The sequence below is a fragment of the Notolepis coatsorum genome (assembly GCF_963971535.1).
Source record: "Notolepis coatsorum genome assembly, chromosome: 8".
Classification (NCBI taxonomy): domain Eukaryota; kingdom Metazoa; phylum Chordata; class Actinopteri; order Aulopiformes; family Paralepididae; genus Notolepis; species Notolepis coatsorum.
Genome location: NC_140172.1, coordinates 79317081 through 79333994, shown reverse-complemented (window position 1 = coordinate 79333994; position 16914 = coordinate 79317081). Strand labels below are relative to the sequence as shown.

At 45.2% G+C, this 16914-nt stretch overlaps 1 protein-coding gene across 1 annotated transcript in view; it reads left to right on the top strand.

Annotated features, from left to right (window-relative positions):
• synpo2la (synaptopodin 2-like a) overlaps positions 1 to 16586 on the top strand; it is a 74835-nt gene extending 58249 nt beyond the window's left edge. Inside the window, exon 4 of the mRNA XM_084320791.1 lies at positions 11880 to 16586. Coding sequence (XP_084176917.1) covers positions 11880 to 14494 — 2615 coding nt within the window. The 3' untranslated portion in view covers positions 14495 to 16586. The remainder of the gene's footprint in view (positions 1 to 11879) is intronic.
• The last annotated feature ends 328 nt before the right edge of the window (positions 16587 to 16914 follow it).

The following is a 16914-nucleotide window of genomic DNA, read 5'->3' as shown; positions in this document are numbered from 1 at the left end:
GCCGTGTCACTGCGCTCACATGCTAAGGAGCCAAAAGTCTCAGCATTGACGAGCCGGCGATTCCCCACGTCTACCAAGAGACTGTTGGCGCAGAGAAAGTCAGCGCCTAGGAGGGGAGTAGACACCTTGGCCAACACAAAATCCCAGCTGAAACGCTGGTCAGCAAAACACAATGCCACGGTGCGTTTGCCAAATGTAGGGATCGCACTGCCATTGGCAGCTTCAAGGGCGGGGCCCCGTCTCGCTGAGTGAAAATCCTGAGTGGACGCCGGCAACACGCTCACCTGGGCACCCGTGTCACATAAAAAACGGCGGCCGGAGAGTGAGTCGGTGACGTATAGCAAGCCTGCAGGATGGCCAACACTCACGGCTGCTAATGAGTGGCAGCCAGTGCGTTTCCCGACCCACCATAGTTACAAGGTGGCAAACACTTTTTAGCTTTGTTCCCAAACTTTGCGTGGTAAAAACACAACCCCGACGGCCTCACCCGGCGGGGCATAGCCGCGGCAGAGATAGAGAGTGGCTGGAACCCCTGCTCATCAACGGTGTAGGCTGATGCTGGCACACACCTCTTCCCAGCTGAGAAAAATACATCTGCTTCTCTAGCTAGCTGGCGAAAGTCAGTTTTGATGGAATTAGCCATAGGTAAACGCACATAGTCTGGTAGCTGTTGCAAGAAAAGCTCCTTAAATAGAAAACATGGCCCATGGTCACCCAGCAGAGCTAACATGTGATCCATCAGTTCAGAGGGCTTTGAGTCACCCAATCCAGGTAGACAGAGAAGCTGGCGAGCACGGTCAGATTCAGACAGACCGAAAGCCTCCTTCAGGTGTGTTTTAATAGCAACATATGTGTCATATGTAGGTGGGTTTTCCAGCAAACTCACCACTCTTGCCGCAGTTGAGTTCGTCAGGGCTGCTACCACATAGTAGTACTTTGTGGCGTCCGCGGTAATGTCCCTGAGAGCGAATTGGGCTTCAGCCTGTGCAAACCAAGCGTTGGCGCTCCGCTCCCAAAACTCTGGCAGCTTGAGTGAAACGGCGTTCAAAGATCTGCGATCCGTGTTTTGTTGTTCAGTAGACATGTTCAATGTTATCTCCGAAATACGTCCAAGAGAAACGTCAGGGTCACCAATGTAGGAATGCGGGAATAATAGTGAAAACGGAGTCGTGTTCCGATGCAAAAATACTATTTTAATATGCACTCTACTGTCGCACAACAACACTGCCATTCATCTTTCATTCGTCTCACTTTAACTACGTCATCCCCCGCTAAGGATCACGGGAGATGTAGTAAACACCACATAAAGCTAGGATGCCGTGAATTATGTCCCAGTAGCCACTACAATAGTTAATTTATTTTTTACAGTTTTTGTATTTTTCTGACATGGGGGCTCAACAATAAATGATAAATGACAATCAGAAATGTCAAGTTGCATGTTGTTATTTATTTATTTAAATTATAAATGTATCAGGAATTGATAAAGGAATCGATAAAGAATCGAATTGATAAGCAGAATTGATAATGGAATCGTATCAATAAAATCGTATCAATTCCCATCCTGGAGGAAGACATGTGGTATAGTCTTCTCCCTCCCCAGGCCTGATAGTAGGGGGCAAAAGTGCGCAACAACCAGGAAGGGAATTGGCATAACGACTAAATTGGGATGGGAGAAAAATACGAAAAAAGGGGGAGAAAAAGTAGATAAAAAAAAAATTGTTATTGGAATGATTGATTGATTGATTGATTGATTGAACATTTTATTAATGTCCGCCTTGTTTCTAACTGGTTATGCTTAGGCCCTCTTTCAAAGTGGGTTATGCTTAGAGTTTATCTTTAGAGCAGGGCGATAGACCACCAGCCCTGATTCCAAACTCTAAGCATAACCCACTTCGAAAGAGGGCCAAAGCATAACCAGTTCGAAACAAGGCAGACATTAATAAAATGTTCAATCAATCAATCAATCATTCCAATAACACACGCTCACTTCATTCTTAGATGCTTCTATAGAAAGTAGGTAAAAAAAATTAATAAAGAGAAGTTGCCTCCCTATAGAAGGCAATTTTTTTTGAACATAGGTAAAAAAAACAAAAAAAAGAGAAGCTGCCTCCCTATAGGAGGCACATATTTTTTTCGAACCTACTTTCTATAGAAGCAGCTGGGAGGTGCTCTGTTTTAAGTGAGCATTGATTGATTGATTGAAAACTTTATTAACAGATTGCAGAATGGGTACAGTACAGTACAGATCAATACATACAATTGTTAAGGGGATGCAGACCAGAGAAATACTTTCGTCTTGTTTACATCAGGGTCCCCCATTTTCAATTCATCGTAACATATATGACATACATGACATACAGATAGACAGTACTGCTACATCTATACATTTATGACATACCAGATTTGCAAATACAGTACTGTTTGTGATACAAAAAGAGTCCAGAAAAAAAGAGTATATACATTTGGCGTAGAAACTGTACATTGGATTGGGTAGGTGGGGGGGGGGGGGGGTTGGGTAGGAGGGGTGGGTGGGGGACACTGTACAACTATACAAACAAAACTGTACATTGGAATATTGACAAGACCATACTTGGTAATTTACTGTACATTGGAGGGGGTTGTGTTAGGACATTTACAGGGGCCATTCGAATTGCAGTCTCCCGTAGGTGTTTTTTGAGAGTGTTTTTGAAAGTGGGTAGTGATTCACATTCCTTTACAGCTTTGGGTAGGGCGTTCCACATTGATGTGGCATAATTGCGAAATGTGTTTAGTCCCTTGTTTGAGCCAAATCTGGGTTTAACATGATTTGTGGAGCTCCCTCTGGTGTTGTGATCATGGTATTCACTGACCTTTGGGAAGTATTTTGACATGTACATGGGTACCTTGATCGTGTAGTGTATCTTGTAGACCAGGCCCATTGCAAGTTGCTGTACTCTGTCGTCTACTCTAAGCCATCCTAGGTTGTCAAAGTGGGCAGGGGTGAGGTGGGTTCTAGGAGTAAGGTCAAGCAGTAGTCTGACCAGTTTGTTTTGAGATGTTTGTAATTTTGTTTTTAGCGCCTTTGAGGTGCTTTGGTACCATGAGGTGCAAGCATAGTCGTAGTACCCTTGAATGAGTGCTCCTGCCAGAGTCTTCAGGGTATTCTTGTTTACCAGTGAGGAGATCCGGTACAAGAATCGAGTTCGTTGGTTGACTTTTTTTATTACATTGGATGCCATTTTGTCACAGGAAAGATTTGCCTCTAGGATGGAACCCAGGTAGGTAATATCTTCTTTCCTTGTGACAATATTGTCACCCACTGTAACTGAGAAGCCGTCGGTCTTTCTGAGTTTGTTATTTGAACCGAAGAGAATGGACTGATAGTTTGTTATCAGCGAGCCATATGCAGATTTTGCCTAGTTCTGAGCTGAGGGTTTTTTCAACCTGTAACTTGTTCTTGTCAGAGACCAGCAGGGCTGAGTCGTCCGCAAACAGGAACAAGTTGCAGTCACAAGCTGACGACATGACATTTGCATAAATTAGGAACAGTAGCGGACCTAGTATGCTTCCTTGTGGAACACCACAGCTTACTGTGAGGGGGGGGGGGGTAGGGTACCGTTTACCTCCACCATCTGCTCTCTCCCCTCCAGGTAGGATTGCATCCAGCTCACTGATAGACTATCAAAGCCAATTGCTTTTAGCTTGTCAATCAGAATGGTGTGATTGACAGTGTCGAAGGCCTTTTGTAGGTCCAGCATGACCATGCCGCAGTATTTGCCCGCGTCCACCTCTTGTTTGATGTGGTCGTTTAAATAGAGAAGGCATGTGTCAGTGGAGTGGGATGTTCTGAAGCCAGATTGGAATTCGTAGATTAGATTTTTTTCCACAAGGTATTTTTCGACCTGTTCGTATACAGTTTTTTCCATGACTTTCGAGATGGAGGTAAGGATAGAAACAGGGCGGTAGTTGCCTGGGTCTAATTTACTGCCTTTTTTGTGCAGAGGGGTCACTCTCGCAATTTTGAAGTCCTTGGGGACGTGTCCCTGTTTTATGGAGAGGTTTATTATGTGTGTGATGACTGGGGTGATGGCGGCTGCTGAGTCTCTGAGGAATTTGGAGGGGATGTTGTCATGGCCAGTGGCCTTGTTAGGTTGGAGGGCGCTCAGTTTTTTGAGTACCTCATCTGTTGTTACCGTTTCCAGTTTGAAGTCGTCTTTGTGGACCCCTAGGTTCTTGTAGTATGCTACTATGTGTTCTACCCCATAATGCCCTGAGTGGGAGGGTAGTTTGTTTACCAGTCTTGTGAAGAAACTATTTAAGTAATTGACTACATCCAGCTTTTCTGTGATGAGCGTGTTGTCCGTCTTTATGTTTATGTTTGAGAATCTGGTTTTAAGTTTTTTACTGCAGCCTAGTTGGTTATTGAGTAATTTCCAAAGTTCACGTGGTTTGTTTTTGTTTCCCTCGGTTTTGTCATTGATGATTTTTTTTTGCTGTTTTGATCATGGAGTTTACATCATTTCTTAGTTTCTTTCCAGTTTGAGTTCAGTCACGTGGGCTTGGAGTTCACTGCTCATGCTTATGGTAAGCTTTGACTGACTTTTACGAAACTCAGAGCATTTTTTGTCTCTGGTTTTCATAGCGGTCAGTATTTCAGCGTGCATCCACGGCTCCGCGCGATTTTTTACCCTGGTGGTTCTTAGGGGGGCCATGTTGTTTAGTATCGTTGAAAATTTGGTTTTGAAGCCAAGCCATGTTTCTTCAACCATTGTACCATTGAGCTCATCTGACCAGTCCAGACCCTCCAGTTCAAGGTTAAAGGCCTCGCTAGAGTAGGTTTTGAGGTCTCTAGATGTGACTGTTTTGTGACAGCCAGCCTTTTGTTTTAGCTTTTTGCGGATACAGAATATCATATAATGTTCACTTAACCCGCATGCTATAACCCCTTTATTGGCGATCTTGGACTTGTCAGAGGTCAGGATGAGGTCAATGGTAGTCTGAGTTGACTCACATACACGTGTGGGTTGTGTGATTAGCTGGCTGAGGCCGTGCAGATCACAAAACCTATTGTAGGATTTGAAGACGGGTGCATCTTTTTGTTGCATATCCGTGTTCCAATCCCCAATAAGAATCATTTCTGCATCCTCAGCTCCAGCTAAGCACGCATCCAACACATCATAAAAGCCATTTTTTAAGCCAAATATCACTTCAATCCTATTAAGTTAGTTCAAGTTAGTTATTCATTTATATGTGCTATTTATGAGAGGGCTAACTTGTTGCAAAATAATAATGATAATAATAATAGCCTCATTAAAATACTATTGTTGCTTCGGTTGTTTTCAGCGTTTTATGTGCATAATCTGTTATTTAGTTTGAAATGTTCGTTGAAATAAGTAGATTTTTCGTTTTTGTTTATTTTTAAGTTAATATAAAACCATATAGTCACATTTTAGAATACAATAGAATATAATTTTAGAATACAACTAAAACACTGTCCTGGCCTGCTTCTAAGTTCAGTGTCCTGACAAAAAAAAAATCATCATCAAAATCAATCATGGAAATCATCTCGCGGCCCTCCCGTGGCTGCTCATGGCCCACCTTTGGGTCGCGACCCCGACTTTGGGAACCACTGATCTAGACTATACCTGATCTAGTCTCTCTATACCTGATCTAGACTCTATACCTGATCTAGACTATACCTGATCTAGACTCTATACCTGATCTAGACTCTATACCTGATCTAGACTCTATACCTGATCTCTATACCTGATCTAGACTCTATACCTGATCTCTATACCTGATCTAGACTCTATACCTGATCTAGACTCTATACCTGATCTAGATTATATACCTGATCTAGACTCTATACCTGATCTAGTCTCTCTATACCTGATCTAGACTCTATACCTGATCTAGACTCTATACCTGATCTAGACCCTCTATACCTGATCTAGACTCTATACCTGATCTAGACTCTATACCTGATCTAGACTCTATACCTGATCTCTATACCTGATCTAGACTCTATACCTGATCTCTATACCTGATCTAGACTCTATACCTGATCTAGACTCTATACCTGATCTCTATACCTGATCTAGACTCTATACCTGATCTAGACTCTATACTTGATCTAGACTATATACCTGATCTAGACTCTATACGTGATCTCTATACCTGATCTAGACTATACCTGATCTGTTTAGTGGTTGCCAGATGCCTGTTTTTAAGTTCCAGCATAGAGGTATGAGCTGGAAAACACTGCGGTTCCATAGCCTGAAGTCTTATGTAGAGAGAGAGAGAGAGAGACAGAGAGAGAGAGAGAGAGAGAGAGAGAGAGAGAGAGAGAGAGAGAGAGAGGAGAGAGAGAGAGAGAGAGAGAGAGAGAGAGAGAGAGAGAGAGAGAGAGAGAGAGAGAGAGAGGTACACACATAAATCAACGTCACAGAATTGTCCTAGTAATGAAAGCCTAACTAGCCTCATGTGGCTCTACTCTGTTTCACCTTGCACATCCTCCTCCCCTTCCGGCCCCTCTTCCAATGCCCTTGCTCATCCTGCCTCCTCTGCCACGTGTCCCCCCCCCCCCCCTCGAGCGAGAGAGCGAGAGGGCGGGGCCGGCCGATAGATAGATGATGGCTGGGTCTGGGCCAGGCCTGGCCTGGCCCAGACCCATCCAACATCTATCTATGGCAATAAATGTTCAATCAATCAATCATTAATAACACACGCTCACTTCATTCTTAGATGGCATGCACCTTCAAAGCATGCCGTTTAATAGTGAAGTGAGCGTGTGTTATTGGTTTGATTGCTTGAAAATTTTATTAACAGTGAAATGAGTGTCCTTTTGACGAATGGCATCTAACAACAGACTTCCCGCAATTTATATTTTGTTCCACCATGACCCACCAATTACATAATCCAACATTGTGTAAGAAACTAACACATTCCACGTGACAGAATCGTTTTTTAATTAGTCGTTATGACTATATCAACACATCATATCAAATCAAATTTATTTATAGGGCCCAACAACACACGTTAATGTCCCCATGGGCCGTACAGATCTTCTTTAAACAAGTCAAGAAGAAAACATAACAATAAGTCAAGAACAGAACAAGAACACCATAAGGTGCAAACATTTTTAGATGGATGCAAATAAATGAAAGAATGCAAGCACTCCCAGACATACCCCACGCGAAGGTAAGGAAAAACTCACTAAAACCTAACAATAGGGAAAAAAAAGCTCCACAGGCAGTGTGGAGGAGAGAAACCTTAGAAGGGCCATTCAAGGGGGGATCTCCCTTCTTAGATGTTGGTGATAGTAGTGTTGCAGACGGACAGATAAAGATTATTGTCCGCCATCTTGGTTTTTCCTAAAAACTCGAACTGGCGGAGTGATTGTAATTCGGTTGTGGGCGGGTTCTGGGATCACGAGCGTGTGTTATGATAAATAACCATGTCTATACTGTTTCAGCCCATCAGAATCAAGAAATTTGCATTCCATTGTATAATCTTCCATACACAGGCGAAGGAGATATTTTCCCTTTCTGCATCATGGTCTGTCTTATTTACCTGGGCTCCCGGCCATTTAACCATCAGATGCTTCAGTATCCCTTCTTGCCTTCTCTGCTTCCAAATCCTGTAGTTCCTCCTCTGTAAATTAAGGGTTTAGGTTTTGGATCTAGGGTCTGTCCAAAAGTCATCATCATCACCTTCCTCTCTTAATAAATCGTCCATGATTAGCAGTCATAAGTACTTACTCGGGGAGTAAGTACTTACCCTACAGACCCCAAGAAGTGCTGTATATTCTGTATTGTTTAATATAAATGCATTTTTTATTCCAATCCCAATTTGTATTTGAGATTCCCAAATCCCATCGGACTTGACTTCTTCATGTCCCTCAATGAGTGTAATACCAGCATTCAACTGTATGCGCCACAACGGTTTCTATCATCATCATCATCATCATCATCATCATCATCATCATCATCATCATCATCATCATCATCATCATCATCACCACCCACGCTATGCATAATATATATAGGTCCGCGGAGAGGCACGCTGAGGAGCCTGTGCAAACTGCAATGGAATATGGGGCATCTCTCTCTCTTTACCTAATATTTTGATTATATCCTGAAATTTTTCAGTTGGAAGGGCAGTCTATATGCGTAATGGTAAAAAAAAATATATATATATTAAAAAAAATAATTAATGGCACTTTTTTATGAGGCTCAAAAAGGCAAGCACCCCTTGGGCTCTATGTGTGCACGTGCCTGCCCGTAGGTTAGCTGGTTGTTCTCCCGTAGGTAGCTGGTCGTTCTCCTGTAGGTAGCTGGTCGTTCTCCTGTGGGTAGCTGGTCATTCTCCCATAGGTTAGCTGGTCATTCTCCTGTAGGTTAGCTGGTCGTTCTGTAGGTTAGCTGGTCGTTCTGTAGGTTAGCTGGTCGTTCTGTAGGTTAGCTGGTCGTTCTGTAGGTTAGCTGGTTGTTCTGTAGGTTAGCTGGTCATTGTCCTGTAGGTAGCTGGTCGTTCTCCTGTAGGTTAGCTGGTCGTTCTGTAGGTTAGCTGGTCGTTCTGTAGGTTAGCTGGTCGTTCTCATGTAGGTTAGCTGGTCGTTCTCCTGTAGGTTAGCTGGTCATTATGTAGGTTAGCTGGTCGTTCTGTAGGTTACCTGGTCGTTCTGTAGGTTACCTGGTCGTTCTGTAGGTTACCTGGTCGTTCTGTAGGTTAGCTGGTCGTTCTCCTGTAGGTTAGCTGGTCGTTCTCCTGTAGGTTAGCTGATCGTTCTCCTGTAGGTTAGCTGGTCGTTCTGTAGGTTAGCTGGTCATTCTGTAGGTTACCTGGTCGTTCTGTAGGTTAGCTGATTGTTCTGTAGGTTAGCTGCTTGTTCTCCTGTAGGTTAGCTGGTCGTTCTGTACGTTAGCTGATAGTTCTCCCGTATGTTAGCTGGTCGTTCTCCTGTAGGTTAGCTGGTCGTTCTCCTGTAGGTAGCTGGTCGTTCTCCTGTAGGTTAGCTGGTCGTTCTGTAGGTTAGCTGGTCATTCTGTAGGTTACCTGGTCGTTCTGTAGGTTACCTGATCGTTCTGTAGGTTAGCTGCTTGTTCTCCTGTAGGTTAGCTGGTCGTTCTGTACGTTAGCTGATAGTTCTCCCGTATGTTAGCTGGTCGTTCTCCTGTAGGTTAGCTGGTCGTTCTCCTGTAGGTAGCTGGTCGTTCTCCTGTAGGTTAGCTGGTCGTTCTCCCGTAGGTTACCTGGTTGTTCTGTAGGTTAGCTGGTCACCTTGGGTTTGTTGATGGAAGGCTTTTGAGATGTGGTGCATCCAGCGGTTGTTCATCAAGAAAATAGCTCCAATGAATCTGCTTGGAAAACGTTGATGATAAAATCTGTAATTAATTAAGTTTTGGTGGTTTTTTTTTTTATCTTGAAGGAGAGAGACTAGCTGCTTCTCTGTCATTGTGCTGAGATAGGTTATAGCTGCTTCTCTGTCATTGTGCTGAGATAGGCTAGCTGCTTCTCCGTCATTGTGCTGAGATAGGCTAGCTGCTTCTCCGTCATTGTGCTGAGATAGGCTAGCTGCCTCTCCGTCATTGTGCTGAGATAGGCTAGCTGCTTCTCCGTAATTGTGCTGAGATAGGCTAGCTACTTCTCCGTCATTGTGCTGAGATAGGCTAGCTGCTTCTCCGTCATTGTGCTGACAGAGCCTAGCTACTTCTCTGTCATTGTGCTGAGATAGGCTAGCTGCTTCTCCGTCACTGTGCTGAGATAGGCTAGCTGCTTCTCCGTCACTGTGCTGAGATAGGCTAGCTGCTTCTCCGTCACGTGCTGAGATAGGCTAGCTGCTTCTCAGTCATTGTGCTGAGATAGGCTAGCTGCTTCTCCGTCATTGTGCTGAGATAGGCTAGCTGCTTCTCCATCACTGTGCTGAGATAGGCTAGCTGCTTCTCCATCACTGTGCTGACAGAGCCTAGCTACTTCTCCGTCATTGTGCTGACAGAGCCTAGCTACTTCTCTGTCATTGTGCTGAGATAGGCTAGCTGCTTCTCCGTCACTGTGCTGAGATAAGCTAGCTGCTTCTCCGTCTGTTACGGTTTGGTAGGTGTGTTGGACCCAGGTGCAGTGCAGAACGGATAGACGAGAGGCAGGTGTTGATTCTCAAACAAAGGGCTACTTATTTATTGTTGAACATGTAAGGCGTACACGCCGACAATGGTGCACAAACAAAAGGGGAGAATCCTTTGTCTCCAAAAGAGGGAAAGCAAAGGGGAGAAGTCAAGTCTCCAAAAACACGACACAGGGAACAGCGATATAACACATTTAGCATAACGGATTGACAACGCCATCAAAGTGACATAATACGATGAACAATAGCGAACGTACTTATCCTCCTATGGCAAGGAGTGACAAGACTTACTGACATAGGTGTACTCACGGATAGTCTGGCGATCGACTCACGGTGTCAGTAGTGACACGGAACCACCTTAACAAGACACACCAGGTGCCAATGAATGCAATTAGGGCAGAGAGACAGGCCAAATACCCCCAGGTAACGCTAGGGCTTTGCTCCCTGAGGAGAGCTAAATCCCAAACGTTACACCGTCATTGTGCTGAGATAGGCTAGCTGCTTCTCCGTCATTGTGCTGAGATAGGCTAGCATGCACCCAGACCTCTCTTTGTACTGTACACACAGAGAGGACATCAATATTCTCGTCTGACTCTTGGGAAGATGGTAAATTATTATTTATGCCTATCTATCTTCTGGCCACATTATAGACTACAAATACTTCCAATACATCAAAAAGTGTATCATTGAATACATTCAGAGTATTCAATATTGTTTAACACTTTACATACCAAAATATAATTGTTAGTTAAAGGGGAACTATCTTATAAATGGCCTTTTTGAGTGTTTAGCATTGTTTCCTAGCTATGTGAACTTATATTAATATGATCTATGTCTCAAAATTCTCATATTGGCGCATTCTTCCAATTCTCCTCTCACAATATTCACCCTCACTGAACTGAGTCATTTGAAAATGTGATGATTTGTGATGTCAGAAAGACACCGCTGCATGTTAATGTTGAGATACAAGATGAGCTGCACACAGTTCTGCTGCCCAGGCTCAAAACGGCTCGAGATCTTGAGGTAGAAAAATGCTGTTTTTGAGGACTTGATTAGAAATACAAAACAATGAATAAAAACAATATATATATTGTCCTTGTTCCATAGACTCACAGGAATTGTGTAAAAGTGCCCAAATAGTGAAAGAAATTGTAAAATAGTTCCCCTTTAACAATTAGTAATCATTGATTTCTAGTTCAAACATGAACATATACTGGATATGATCATATGTGTGTCTGTGGGGAAGGTTGTACAAATAATAATAATAATAATATAAATTTAAATAAAATTTAAATAAAGTCCATTCCTTTCTTCTTCATCCCTTGTTTCCTCCCTGCTGAGTGAAAGAGGAGAGGCTGTTTTCTATCATATAGGACAGGTTTATGTTCATTCAGCCGTTCTCCTCAGTAGGCCAAGGCTCAATACCAAATAAAATGGTCTTTGTTTCAAGTTTCCAAGGTGGGAGTGTGTGTGTGTGTGTGTGGGTGTGTGTTTGTGTGTTTGTGTGTGTGTGTGTGTGTGTGTGTGTGTGTGTGTGTGTGTGTGTGTGTGTGTGTGTGTGTGTGTGTGTGTGTGTGTGTGTGTGTGTGTGTGTGTGTTGTGTGTGACTATGCACATATGTAGAGAGAGAAGGTAGGTGAGTGTGTCTGTGTGTGTGTTTGTGCGTGTGCTTTCACAGGTAAATCCCCTACAGTTTAAACAGATCTACTGGATATGTTATTGTTTCAAACATCTGTTACCTTTTCCTAATTCGACCTGTGACCTTTGCCCCCTACAGAGCTCAACCGAGGGGACACTGTGCAGGACAAGCAGGTTAAAGAAGCCAAAGTCAAGTGTCGAACCATTGCTTCCCTGTTGACCGATGCTCCCAACCCTCACTCCAAAGGTGTCCTGATGTTTAAAAAGAGGCGGCAGCGGTCCAAGAAGTACACCCTCACAAGCTTCGGCAGCGTGGACGAGGACATGTATCAGGATTCACAGGAGGAGGACGGCATGTTCCCAGGCAGTGAGTCGGAATTTGACGAGGAAGGTTTCTCTGCGGTGCCTGACCCAACATGGGACAGCGACTACCTGGACATGCTGGATAAGAGAGCGGCTGCGGATGTTGGGAGCCGTGGTGATGGTGCAGAGGATGCCCCAAGCCCGGGGCTGAGTGACACCACAGGCAAGGGTGCCCAGCTGTTTGAGCAGGCCAGAAAGAGGGCTGCTGAGCATGCCAAGAAAGTGGAGGCGGCACAAGCTCAAGCTCTACCCCACTCTCAGATCCTGGGACAACCTGACATGCATCACCAGAGCCAGATCCTGGGACAGCATGAGATGTACCACCAAAGCTACATGCAGCCGGATACACAACCCAATCTCCAGCCTCATCCACTGTTGGCACCACCTCCTGCAGGCTTCCAGGATGAGGCTCAACCTATGGCTCCAGCTCCCACTGCTGCTCCAGCCCATAGCGTGGCTAGTGGAGACCTAGCATACTCTGCAATTAGTACAGCTAGTATGATGATGTCACCTCCAACTGTGGCGCCCAAACCGGCCTCTGCCTCAGTGACTATCCTGAGCAGTCCTGCGCCACCACCCCAAACACCACTAGCAGAACTTCCTGCCAGCAATGTTGTCAACAGAACGGCACGCCCCTTTGCACCTGGGTGCATTGCGAACCGAGCTGCCACTGCTCCAGTTGTGTTCCGTCCAGCAGTGACCAAGAAGCCCCAGCGCCCATCCACCTCGGCAGCTGTTGGGGCACCGGCTTTTTTCACCTCTTCAGAGCTATCTGCAAATTTTACACCAATACCCTCTCAGTGGCCCACTGGTCCTCAGCCAATGTTCCCCCAACAATCATATGTGTCTGGAGGCCCTAACACCCCCCTACTAGTAGCTCCTGCTATCCCTTTCCCTCCAGTCCGTCCTGCCTTTATGGAGCACATGCAGTTTGTCCCACCAATAACTGCTGTTACTGCTGTGTATATGCCTCCAATGGCTCCAGTACCAATGCCCCTACATCCACAGGCCCCAATGGCTCCAGTCCCTGCTGCTCCCATACTCCAAGCTCCAGTAGTCCAACCAGCCTCACCCCCGGCCTCTGTGATCTCCCAGGCTGTAGCCCCAACCCCAGTCCCTGGACCAATGGGTCGCACCGGCATCCTACTGGACGCTCGCCGACGGAGCTACAAACCCAAGCCCATGTTCCAAATGCCAGATGCCAAGAAAAACTCCCCCAACCCTGAGCTGCTGTCCATGGTGCAGAACCTGGACGAGAGACCGGCCCAATATGGACATGGCTGCCCAGCCTCCGAAGCCTATGATGTTGCCACAGAGGAAGACACAGAGGGTGGCAGGGGCAGGATGCCTCCTCCTGTGGCACCTAAGCCGCGGGTCATCCATGAAGCCCCCCAGATTCCTCATGCAGAGGGCAAGGGGGCCCAGCTGTTTGCCCGCAGGCAGAGCCGCATGGGCATGTATGTCGTCGACACGCCACCGGAGACCCACTATCAGCAGGAACTGCACTCCTCAGCCGAATACCGTGACCACTCCCCTAACCCCTCATTGGCATCTCAATGGAAGTACTCCCCCAACATCCGAGCACCCCCACCCATTGGATACAACCCACTCCTGGTTCCCACTGTCCCTGTAGGTCCCCAGAGAGACACAGTCAACACTGACAGTAGGTTTAGAGGAGGCACAGGCACCCAGAGAGAGGGCATCAAAGCCGTAGAAGCCATGAGAAGGCAGCCCTATCAGCTCAATTCTGCCATGTTCAGTTATGGAGGCAGTGTTGCTAATTTGTCAGCCATGCCCTCCTACCAGGCTCAGAGGCAGCAACAGGGTGGCTACACCCCCATGGTTGGAAGCTCACTAACCCAACCGAGGCAGATCCCTGTCAAGGCTGCCCGTGTGTTTGAGATCAAACGCTTCTCCACACCCACACCTATGTCAGCGCCGACCCTGGTACCCCAAGTGATCGCACCACGCTCAGCCACCACCCTGGGAGACCGTATCACTCGCTCTGACATGTGTTCTCCACCCCCTGCTCCTCTCTTCCCACTCTCAGCACCGCTGCCCGCTTCTGCCCATATCCCGACACAGGCTTTCACCTCTGCCCCCGCCCCAGTACATGTCCTAGTTCCTTCCTATCCAATGGGCCTTCCCAGCCTACCCAAAATCTCTGCCACTCCTATCCCCAACCTTGTTCCCAATGTGCTCCCTACACCCTACACTCCATCATCCTACAACACTGGTTTCCAGAGAGCCAAGCAGTTCCAGAGCGCCCCTGAGTTGAGCCTCCTTGCCAACTTGCCCCCTCTCAGGCCAAACCCTGTTCAAGTGCCAAAGCCTCGTTTTGTTGCCACCAAGGGGGGTGTCCAGCCTCGCATCTGGAGGCCTGGGATGTGAACGAGGGTGTCCTGAACAGGGGACCCCCCCTAAAACACAAGCCTTGTTTAATCCCCACACTATTTCACCAAAAAAAATTATAGATCACAAGCATCCAATAACCTGCACTTCACAGTTTGTCCACACGGTGCCGATACACTCATCAAATTAGTTGAGTGGTTGGCAATGATACTGGGGGGGTGGGGGTGGTACTGTCACATAGAGGCTGTTTCTACCTGGAATTAAGATCCCATCCGGGTGATCCCATCACAATAAGGACAGCTCTATGTATGTCTATTCACACCTGGCATTAGAATGTGTCTCCACGTGCGTCTCAAGTTACCACTTGTGATTGGATCGCACTTCCCCACTCAATATGCTAATAAACACTTACTAGCCTACGTTACTAAAGACGCATGCCAATTAGATAATATAATAGAGTGCATGCAGTGTTTCCATTAAAATAAGAGACTACACAACACTTCAAGTGATACCAATACAGAGCGTTAGATAAAGATCAGAAATCGTATTTCCAAGCAATCGAAGGATGACCAGCAAGCATCTCCAGCAATGACAGCTGTTCACAGAAAAAAAATCACACAGCACTTTCCTTGCGTATTCATTCCATACTAGAAAACAGCATATTTCAACATAGAGGCTAAACTGCAATTAAAAGAACTGCATTCGGAGCAACAATTTGGATATTGGATAACTTTCAGTTTTCGAGTTTTAATAACCAGCAACACACAGAAGAAATGTGGCTGGAGTTTTAATGACAGGAGGGAAATGTTTGGTAATTCCTTTATATGTATAATAATAATATATAATAATAGAACACAAGCTGCATTATTTCTTTCCAGCTAGTATAGCGTTAACTTACCTGCATCCCGGAATGTATTCTTTCTGTCCTGCACTGAAAATCCATGTAAAATATCTTAATCCTTTGATTCATTTTGTGGTCATTTATGGACTGAATCAGGTGCGGCTACTAGTTAGTTATAGTATAAAATCGTCAAATAAATGTAGGCTCTCAATTACATTCGTTCAAAATAAAACATTTAAATAAAGATAGCCTATAATGGGCGTTTAAAAAAATCTCAATGCATCTTTGGTCCGTTCACAACTGTATACGAGCTGGTCACTTGTGATCGAATTACCCAGATGGGATCTTAATGCCAGGTGGAAACAGCCTTGTAGTGTAGTGAGTCCACTATGCCTGTCCTGGTTGGATCTTAATGCCAGGTGGAAACAGCCTCGTAGTGTAGTGAGTCCACTATGCCTGTCCTGGTTGGATCTTAATGCCAGGTGGATACAGCCTTAGTGAGTCCACTATGCCTGTCCTGGTTGGATCTTAATGCCAGGTGGAAATAGCCTCATAGTGCCTGTCCTGGGGAGGTTTGTGTGAGGCTTCTAGAGGAGATCTCTTTCTACCGATTCAACAGAAATGCTTTCTAGACAAAAGCAATTATTCTTTGAAACTTGAAATGTCTGAAACATGTAGAAAATGAAGCACAGAGGTTATTATGTCACAGTGCAGTTGACTGAAACAACCACAGGAATGGAACACTGAGGTTGTGCGAGTGTCTGTGTCCCGTCTCCAGTATGTTGGGGATGATATAGAAAGAGGTTATCACAGAATGTTTCATTCTACAAGAGAAATACTAGTCTGATTAATATAGAACATCACTTTTCTGAGAAGGGACTTCACATTTGTGACATTGAGAAATAATTTAACAACCCCCCCCCCCCCCCCCCCAATGAAATCAACAATGAAATCCACTTTTATCAGTCCGTTGTGTCAATCTACAGCCTTTGCAATAGCTTCAACTTACTTCGGAAATATAAGACCGGGTCTGATCATCTTCACGTGTCAGTGAGGATATGCTCAACACCATGGCTCACAAAAATAAATGCTATTTTTCATGTGGTGAGGGTCAACAGGTGCCCTGGCAGTTGCTGACTATTCACCGTTACTAAATCTCAACACTCCCAAGTGCCAGGAAGGCAGAATCAGAACATTACCCGTTTGCCCTTTCTGGATGTGTCTGGTGTTCATGTCACCACTCTCTCTTTCTCTCTCTCTAAACTTGTATTAAAAAATAATGATACTGATGATCGAGTGCATATTTTGTTTTGCTTTATTGTGACTCAATCTGACTTGGAGCATGTTATGGGAAAGTAACAGACAGAGAGGCACCGGCAACAATAAATGTGTCAAAGTAATGAGTTGCTGTGGGTAGGTGCAGGGACTGTATGATCCCTGCCAGATGACTTAAGGGGGTTATGTTTAAACCCACAAGTTAGGGTCTCTATTGGTAAGTTCAGTTTTTATTTAAATGGCCCACCATTTTGAAATGTTTGAGATGGAGAGCGATAAATTGCTGCCACAAAGGTGAGACATGTGATTGGATTGTTGCTTTGGAATCACAGCCTGTAGTTTG